This window comes from Nansenia antarctica, assembly GCF_963989245.1.
Source record: "Nansenia antarctica genome assembly, chromosome: 9".
Taxonomy (NCBI): Eukaryota; Metazoa; Chordata; class Actinopteri; order Argentiniformes; family Microstomatidae; genus Nansenia; species Nansenia antarctica.
The window spans coordinates 44575579-44585578 of record NC_137679.1 but is presented as its reverse complement, the minus strand read 5'-3'; the positions used below and the strand labels follow the sequence as shown (position 1 = coordinate 44585578).

At 49.8% G+C, this 10000-nt stretch overlaps 1 protein-coding gene across 1 annotated transcript in view; it reads right to left on the bottom strand.

Annotated features, from left to right (window-relative positions):
• The window catches only part of LOC308165679 (UPF0524 protein C3orf70 homolog A), a gene marked incomplete at both ends in the record, with an annotated part of 13873 nt that extends 9222 nt beyond the window's left edge, over positions 1–4651 (bottom strand). The window contains one exon of the mRNA XM_080539830.1: positions 4501–4651. Within this exon, the coding sequence (XP_080395956.1) occupies positions 4501–4651 (151 nt within the window). The remainder of the gene's footprint in view (positions 1–4500) is intronic.
• Positions 4652–10000: the final 5349 nt, after the last annotated feature.

Below are 10000 nucleotides of genomic sequence, written 5' to 3'. Positions count from 1 at the left end.
ATATCTCACCACCTCTCAGAGCTCTGAGACTGAGTCTGTGTCTCACTGAAACCTTCCATATCTCTCCACCTCTCAGAGCTCTGAGTCTGAGTCTCAGTAGAAACATCTAGAACTGTAACTGACGCCTCTGTCTGTTTTAAGCCTCACATTCAGCAACTGGTGGAAAAAGCTGAAGTTGAAATTGGGTTTTTATTTTAGAAACCGAAGCGTTGCTTTTCCTTGAGGTCTAACGGAGACTTGTTGCTGCCACCTTCACGTCTGTAGTGGACTGTGCTCTCTGTCTCTCTCTCTCTGTCCCCCTCTCTCTCTCTCACCCCCCCTCTCTCTCCCCCCCCCTCTCTCACCCCCCCCCTCTCTCTCCACCACTTCCTTGGCTCTGTCCATCCCTCTATCTCTCTTTCTCCCTCTATCTCTCTCTATCTCTCTCTCTCTATCGCTTTCTCTCTCTCTATCTCTCCCTTGGCTCTGTCCATCTTTCTCTCCCTCCCTAAATCTCTCTCTCTCTCTCGTATACATGCATGCACCTTCACCCTCGGGGGTCACATGACCATAGTCTTTACAATGGGAAGCTGCTACTTACACACAACGACCACTAGTTGGCCGTCTTGTAAATTAGCCTGCCACCTACGCAGAAAAACTGCAAAACAGCTTCATACTAGCTTATCCTGATGTGATTTAGAACATGTAAGGATACTGGGTGGTAGAACGCACATATCTAAGACAAGTCATGAAAGGAGGGTCCTGACATGTGATCCAGTGCAGCTGTTAACAGCTGTTAGCTGTGCTGCTAGGATGCTCTGGTAAAAGACATGTTTAATCTCAATTAGACTTTTCCTGGTTCAGTAAAGGTTATATTCATACACACACACACACACACACACACACACACACACACACACACAGAGACACACACACACACACACACACACACACACACAGATCCTGTTATTCAGGGAGATTCCCTCTCCATGGCTCGGTAACTTTCCCTCTTTCCACCACTCCCTTGGCTCTGTCCATCTCTCTCTCTCTCCCCCTCCCCCCCTCTCTCTCTCTCCCCCTCCTCCCCTCTCTCTCTCTCCACCACTCCCTTGGCTCTGTCCATCTCTCTCTCTCTCTCTCCACCACTCCCTTGGCTCTGTCCATCTCTCTCTCTCTCTCCCTCTCTCTCTCTCTCTCTCTACCTCTTCCTTGGCTCTGTCCATCTCTCTCTCTCTCTCTTTCTCTCTCTCTCTCTCTCTCTCTTTTTCTCTCTCTCTCTCCCTCTTCCTGCTCAGTGGAATCTGAGGAATGAGGGCACGTGACCCCCTCCCCCCTCCCCCAGCCAGCGGCCATCTTGAACAGCCAATGTTTGGGACAGAGGAGAGCCTGTCTCCCCCCTGTCATGGGAGAGGAGAGGGGAGGGGAGAGAGGGGAGGGGAGAGAGGAGGGGAGAGAGGAGGGGGGAGAGAGAAGAGCTTGTCTCACCCCCTGTCATGGGAGAGGGGGGGAGGGAGAGAGGGCAGGAGGAGAGAGAGAGAGAGATCCCTCTACTTTCACTATCCCTTTCTGGCTCCCTATCCCTCTCTCTCTCTCACCCTCCTTCTCTCTCTCTCTCTCTCTCTCCTATCCCTCTCTCTCTCCCCCTCCTTCTCTCTCCTATCCCTCTCTCTCCTATCCCTTAATTAATTACCAGTGTTAATTGTGATGTCATGCTAATTGCTCATTAGGACCTGAGACTGATGACCACACCATGGCAGGATGATGATCTCACCGCTAACACCAGTATGTCACGCGCTCACTGCTGTACACACTCGCTGGCTCTCCAGCTAAAGGTAAACAATACTGAATGCTACTTCAGGAGGTTCCTGTGTGTGTGTGTGTGTGTGTGTGTGTTGGTGTGGGTGTGTGTGTGTGTGTGTGTGTGTGTGTGTGTGTGTGTGTGTGTGTGTGTGTGTGTGCGTGCGTGCGTGCGTGCGTGTGCGTGTGTGGGTGTGGGTGTGGGGACGTATTTACGTGTGTGTGAGATATGACACCAGAGTCATGCTACCCATTCACGTCTCTTCACTACCCTGACTCCCCGCTGGTGGAACGAGCTTCCCACTGCTGTCAGAACTGCAGAGTCACTACCCATCTTCTGTCAGGACTGAAGACCTCCATCTCTTTAAGCTACACCTTAACTGTCCCACCTGATACATCTACTACCCCCCTGTACTGTCCCTCCTGAGACATCTACTACCCCCCTGTACTGTCCCTCCTGAGACATCTACTACCCCCCTGTACTGTCCCTCCTGAGACATCTACTACCCCCTGTACTGTTTCTCCTGAGACATCTACTACCCCCCAGCACTGTGTCTCCTGAGACATCTACTACCCCCTGTACTGTTTCTCCTGAGACATCTACTACCCCCCAGCACTGTGTCTCCTGAGACATCTACTACCCCCTGTACTGTCCCTCCTGAGACATCTACTACCCCCCTGCACTGTGTCTCCTGAGACATCTACTACCCCCTGTACTGTTTCTCCTGAGACATCTACTACCCCCCAGCACTGTATCTCCTGAGACATCTACTACCCCCTGTACTGTCCCTCCTGAGACATCTACTACCCCCTGTACTGTCCCTCCTGAGACATCTACTACCCCCTGCACTGTCCCTCCTGAGACATCTACTACCCCCTGCACTGTCCCTCCTGAAACATCTACTACCCCCTTGTACTGTCCCTCCTGAGACATCTACTACCCCCCAGCACTGTGTCTCCTGAGACATCTACTACCCCCCAGCACTGTGTCTCCTGAGACATCTACTACCCCCCTGTACTGTCCCTCCTGAGACATCTACTACCCCCCTGTACTGTCCCTCCTGAGACATCTACTACCCCCCTGTACTGTCCCTCCTGAGACATCTACTACCCCCCTGTACTGTCCCTCCTGAGACATCTACTACCCCGCTGTACTGTCCCTCCTGAGACATCTACTACCCCCCTGTACTGTTTCTCCTGAGACATCTACTACCCCCCTGTACTGTCCCTCCTGAGACATCTACTACCCCCTGTACTGTCCCTCCTGAGACATCTACTACCCCCTGTACTGTCCCTCCTGAGACATCTACTACCCCCCTGTACTGTCCCTCCTGAGACACCTACTACCCCCTGTACTGTCCCTCCTGAGACATCTACTACCCCCTTGTACTGTCACTCCTGAGACATCTACTACCCCCCAGCACTGTCCCTCCTGAGACATCTACTACCCCCCTGTACTGTCCCTCCTGAGACATCTACTACCCCCCTGTACTGTCCCTCCTGAGACATCTACTACCCCCCTGTACTGTCCCTCCTGAGACATCTACTACCCCCCTGTACTGTCCCTCCTGAGACATCTACTACCCCGCTGTACTGTCCCTCCTGAGACATCTACTACCCCCCTGTACTGTTTCTCCTGAGACATCTACTACCCCCCTGTACTGTCCCTCCTGAGACACCTACTACCCCCTGTACTGTCCCTCCTGAGACATCTACTACCCCCTGTACTCTCCCTCCTGAGACACCTACTACCCCCCAGCACTGTCCCTCCTGAGACATCTACTGCCCCCTGTACTGTTTCTCCTGAAACATCTACTACCCCCCAGCACTGTGTCTCCTGAAACATCTACTACCCCCCAGCACTGTGTCTCCTGAGACATCTACTACCCCCCAGCACTGTCCCTCCTGAGACATCTACTACCCCCCTGTACTGTCCCTCCTGAGACATCTACTACCCCCCTGTACTGTCCCTCCTGAGACATCTACTACCCCCCTGTACTGTCCCTCCTGAGACATCTACTACCCCCCTGTACTGTCCCTCCTGAGACATCTACTACCCCGCTGTACTGTCCCTCCTGAGACATCTACTACCCCCCTGTACTGTTTCTCCTGAGACATCTACTACCCCCTGTACTGTCCCTCCTGAGACACCTACTACCCCCTGTACTGTCCCTCCTGAGACATCTACTACCCCCTGTACTCTCCCTCCTGAGACACCTACTACCCCCCAGCACTGTGTCTCCTGAGACATCTACTACCCCCTGTACTGTTTCTCCTGAAACATTTCCCCAGTGTCAAAAACAAAACAAAAACATTCCTTATTCTAGAACGACGACTGCCAATGGCTCCAGGCCTGAGCATAGATTACTTTTTCCTGCTACGACTGGTGGATAGATGATTCACTTACTTAGTCAAATGTGTTTGTTGTAAGTCGCTTTGGATAAAGGCGTCTGCTAAATGGCAAAAAAATGGGAATGAGAGTTGGTTTAGTAGAGGAGAGGTGGTTTAGGAGAGGAGAGGTGGTTTAGGAGAGGAGAGGTGGTTTAGGAGAGGTGGTTTAGGAGAGGAGAGGTGGTTTAGGAGAGGAGAGGTGGTTTAGGAGAGGAGAGGTGGTTTAGGAGAGGAGACGTGGTTTAGGAGAGAGAGGTGGTTTAGGAGAGGAGAGGTGGTTTAGGGGAGGAGAGTTGGTTTAGGAGAGGTGGTTTATCAGAGAGAGTTACTCACAGTGACACCAGCCCAGATGGCAGCACCAGTGCAGCTTGAAGCACTTCCCGTGGCTGTGTGTGGCGCAGGACAGCCCGTCGCACGGGAGGAAGTCTGGTCTCCCCGCGCAGCTCCGCGCCGACGCCTGCGCCTCCAGCCTCCTCTGCGCCATGGCACCCCAACCTAGACCCTAACCCCAACCCTAACCCCAAGGGGTTAACGTTCACCGTCCAAATCCGGTCAGGAATGTGTTTGGGTTGAGCCAAACCGGACGAAACGCAGACCCAAACATCCGTACGAGTCCAGAGGAAATGTTGGCGACGCCAAAAGAGTTGAACGCGGCGCGGTTTGTCTCCAAGAATTAACGCGCAGAAAGATCCGCGATGATGATGATGATGAAGATGATGATGATGATGATGATGATGATGATGATGAAAGTTCGCCGTTAAAAAACCCAAACCAAACCGTGTCTCCTCCTCCTACACCGCGGACGGCGTCAACAACACCACATCTCTCTGACAGCAGCAGGAGACTTTCCTCTCCAACCCACTCGGATGGGAGGTTCCTCTCAGTCCCTCGACGTGTCTTTCCTCCTCCCCCTCCCCCCCCCCTCTCTCTCTCTCCGTCTCTGTCTCTCTGTTTCTCTCTCTCTCTGTCTCTGTTTCTCTCTCTCTCTCTCTCTCCGTCTCTCCGTTTCTCTCTCTCTCTCTCTCTCTCTCTCTCTCTCTCTCTCTCTCTCGCTGATTCTCCCCCCCCCCCTCTCTCTCTCCATGTCTCTCTCTCTCAAAAAATGTTTCTCCAATTTTAAAGGGCTTTATTGGCATACATTTACATTTACATTGCCAAAGCAAGTGTGAAGATAAAAACAACAACACAAAGAATGTAATGTACATACCATTATCTCTCTCTCTGTGTTTCTCTCTCTCTCTCTCTCCCTGTTTCTCTCTCTCTCTCTCTCTCTCTCTCTCTCTCTCTCTCTCCCTGTTTCTCTCAATTCAATTCAATTTCAAAGGGCTTTATTGGCATGGGAAACATACATTTACATTGCCAAAGCATGTGAAGTGTGAAGATAAAAAACAAAAACAAAAAGAATGTAATGTACATACATGTACATACTAGAATAAATAAATAGATTACATACTAGATTACAAATAAATAGATTACATCACTGAAGATGTGTCCAGAGGCATCAGTAGATGTATGTACACAGCGAACCCCCTGAGTCATCAGTGACAGCCAGGAAAGACTGGATGACAACCATGAAGAGTGTGGTGACTACTGGAGAGTCAGTGACAGCTCGGAGAGACGGCGACGGGGGCAGAACGGGCTGGCAACCCAATCTGTGTCCTCTGAGAGGAGGACCCCAAAAAAGCTACGATGAACTTAATGGAAAAATACCCCCAGGGGTGCCCGAGAGGGGGGGAGGATGAGCACCCCAGTCGGACGGACACAACGGCAACAGACTTAGATAATGGACAAACGACTATGAGCAAGCAGTGTACATGCGGTAAAATCTGCAAGAACATCCATGGCTTAAAGATCCACTGAGCGAGGATGAAATGCCCGTTAGGAGTAGAAGCAACACAACGCACAGGTGTTCAACCTGGTGAGACGCAGGAGGGGCCAGGCCCGGAGTCACCCCATAGTGCCCAGAACCTCCAAGTGTTGCAGTCTAACCTCTCGAGCATCAAGTCCGACCGGAGGCGGATCAAATGGCCAGCAGCTAGCATGACTTCACTGTGGAAGCAGTTCGATGACGATGTCGACCAAATTCTGGAGGTAACGTGAAGGGCGAGGCTGACAGGAAGCTACAGGCGATGACAACAATCATTGTCAGCATTGCAGCTGAACGGTTCGGCGTGGAGGAGAAGAAAAGCTCTGGAACATCTTACGTAAAGAACCAAAGAGCTGCAAAGATCCATAACATCAGGCAGGAGATGAAAGCGCTGAAGTCCCAGTACAAGGTGGCAGGAGAGGAGGAACGCACTGGACTGGCCCAGCTAATGTGCATCCTACGGAAAAACATCATGATTCTCCGCCGGGCTGAGTGGCATCGGAGGCGGCGGCGTGAGAGGGCACGTAAACGTGCTGCATTCATAGCCAACCCCTTCAAGTTGAAGGATTTGCTCGGGCAGAAGCGCAGTGGCAAACTGGTCTCCTCGCAGGAAGAGATAGACCATCATCTGAAGCAGACGTACAGCGATCCCGCAAGAGAGCAGGAGTTGGGAGAGTGCAACATCCTTATGTTGCACTATCCAATGCACTGTTGTCTGTCCTGTGTTGTCCTGTTTTTTGCATTTGTTTTTGTATACACGTGAAAAAAGTATAAACGCACTTACTGTAATGCCAAAGCAAATTCCTATATGTGAGGAAGCTCTCCAAGTACGCGGGACTGGTCAGTGACTGCCAGCAGGCTGGTTGGAGAGTGAGGTGTTTCCCAGTAGAGGTTGGTTGCAGAGGATTTGCAGCCCGTTCCTTGGCCAGAGCCTTCAGCAGTTTGGGCATCGATGGAGAGAGAAAGAGGAGAGCCATCCGCAGTACCACCAATGCGGCAGAGAGAGCCTCTAGATGGCTGTGGCTCAAAAGAGGAGAGCCATGGAGTCATGGTAGCTAGTTAGCCATCTGGACACAAGCTGGGGTCTGATCAGCCCCAGCTGGGTCACCTGGAGGAGGGTGTATGATGTTGAAAGACCCGAAACGCCCGATGATTCCAGGAACATCACTGAAGATGTGTCCAGAGGCATCAGTAGATGTATGTACACAACTAGAATAAATAAATGAAATAAAACTTATTTCAATTCTTATGGTGGTTTTAGCCCATTTGATTGCCTTTTTCTATCACAGCAGCTAACAAATCTTGCTGCTGTGTTTGCACATTGCTGTACCTCACCCAGCAGATATGGTAGCCTTTCGACATTGGTCAAGTCCTCAAAGTTTCCCTGTATGTTGGTGATCAGTGGGAAGTATGTGTCCCTGATGTCCTTGTACAGCTGGCAGGTAGTTAAGAAGTGCAGCTCTGTTTCCACCTGGTTTTGTGTGCAGTGGGTGCACAGTCTGTCTGGTCTCTCTCTCTCTCCCCCCCCCTCTCTCTCTGTCTCTCTCTCTCCCTCTCTCTCCCCCCCTCTCTCTCTCTCTCTCTGTCTCTCTCTCTCCCTCTCTCCCCCCCCCTCTCTCTCTCTCTGTCTCTCTCTCCCTCTCTTTCCCCCCCTCTCTCTCTACCTCTCTCTCTGTCTCTCTTTCTCTCTCCCTGTTTCTCTCTGTCTCTCTCCCTGTTACTCCCTCTCTCTCCCCTCCCTCCCTCCCTCCCTCTCTCTCTCTCCCTGTGCTGTAAGGGTGTTACAGAGGATGTTCTTCTGTGTGTTTCTGATTCACACACACACACACACACATACACACATACACACACACGTACACACACACACACGTACACACATACACACACACACACACACACACACACGTACACACACACACACAATATGGATTGCTCCATTATTTGAAAAACTACAGTGGGCAATTTATTTTTAGAGAAAGAAGGGGAGAGAGGAGAGGAAAGGGAGACGAAGGGGGGAGGAGGAGGAGAGGAGGAGGAGGAGGAGGAGAGGAGAGGGGGAGGAGGAGAGGAGAGGGAGGAGAGGGGGAGGAAGGAGATGAAAGGAGGCGGTGATCCAGAGGTAATCATGAAAAGGAAGGTGGCTGATGTTCTATAGCTATCAAAGGGATTTTCATCTGCTACAATAGGTGTGTGTGTGTGTGTGTGTGTGTGTGTGTGTGTGTGTGTGTGTGTGTGTGTGTGTGTGTGTGTGTGTGTGTGTGTGTGTGTGTGTGTGGAGAGTTGGTTGATTAGGCTGATAGGAAATTACATAATTTCATCTGTCTCTCTCTCTCTCTCTGTCTCTCTCTCTCTGTCTCTCTCTGTCTGTCTCTCTGTCTCTCTCTCTCTCTGTCTCTCTCTGTCTGTCTCTCTGTCTCTCTCTCTCTCTGTCTCTCTCTCTCTGTCTCTCTCTGTCTGTCTCTCTGTCTCTCTCTGTCTCTCTGTCTCTCTCTGTCTCTCTGTCTCTCTCTGTCTGTCTCTCTGTCTCTCTCTCTCTCTCCCTCCCTCTCTTTCTCTCTGTCTCTCAATTTAAATTTTCAATTTCAAAGGGCTTTATTGGCATGGGAAACATACATTTACATTGCCAAAGTGTGTGAAGTGTGAAGATAAAAAACAAAAACAAAAAGAATGTAATGTACATACATGTACATACTAGAATAAATACATAGATTACATACTAGATTACAAATAAATAGATTACAAATAGATTACATACTAGAATAAATAAATGATTAAACTTATTTCAATTCTTATGGTGGTTTTAGCCCATTTGATGTCCTTTTTCTATCACAGCAGCTAACAAATCTTGCTGCTGTGTTTGCACATTGCTGTCCCTCACCCAGCAGATATGGTAGCCTTTCGACATTGGTCAAGTCCTCAAAGTCTCCCTGGGTGTTGGTGATCAGTGGGAAGTACGTGTCCTTGTACAGCTGGCTGTTCTTGTTCTCCATGGCCAGGTTGTGTTCACTGAGTCTGTACATAGTCAAGGATTTCCTTAGCTTTGGGTCTGTCACAGTACTCAGGTATTCTGCCACTGTGTATTTTCTGTTTAGGGCCAAATAGCATTCCAATTTGCTCAGTTTTTTGGTTGATTCTTGCCAATGTGTCAGGTAATTTTCTTTTTGTTTTCTTATAATTTGGTTTAGTCTAATAGGTGGCTCTGCTTGTGACTGTGAGAGTCCCAGAACTAGCTGGCTGAGGGGGCATCTCCCTAGAGTCTCTCTGTGGGTAAGGGCTTTGTTGTGGAGCGTGTCAGGGTGACTTTCTTTTAGGTGGTTGTAAAATTTAAACGCTCTCTTTTGAATTTGTATAATTAGTGGGTATCGTCCTAATTCTGCTCTGCATGCGTTATTTGGTGTTTTACGTTGGATATGGAGAATGGATTTGCAGAACTCTGCATGCAGAGTCTCAATTTGGTGTTTGTCCCATTTTGTAAAATCTTGGTTGGCAGGTGGACCCCAGACCTCGCAACCATAGAGGGAAATGGGTTCTATAACAGAGTACAATAATTTGAGCCAGATTTGAATAGGGATGTCTAACTTGATGTTCCTTTTGATGGCGTGAAAAGCCCTCCTTGCCTTATCTCTCAGGTCGTTCACAGCTTTGTTGAAGCTACCTGTGGTGCTGATGTTTACGCCGAGGTAGGTATAATTCTTTGTATGTTCTAGGGCAATTGTATCTAGGAAGAATTTGAATTTGTGGTGCTGGAGGCTGGATCTTTTTTGGAAAATCATAATTCTCGTCTTAGTGAGATTCACTGTCAAGGCCCAGGTCTGGGAGAATTGGTATAGAAGGTCGAGGTGCTGTTGTAGCCCTTCTTTGGTTGGGGACAGCAGCACCAGGTCATCAGCAAACAGTAGACATTTGACTTCTGTGTCTACTAGGGGGATGCCAGGTGCTGCAGACTGCTCTAATGTTTTTGCCAAA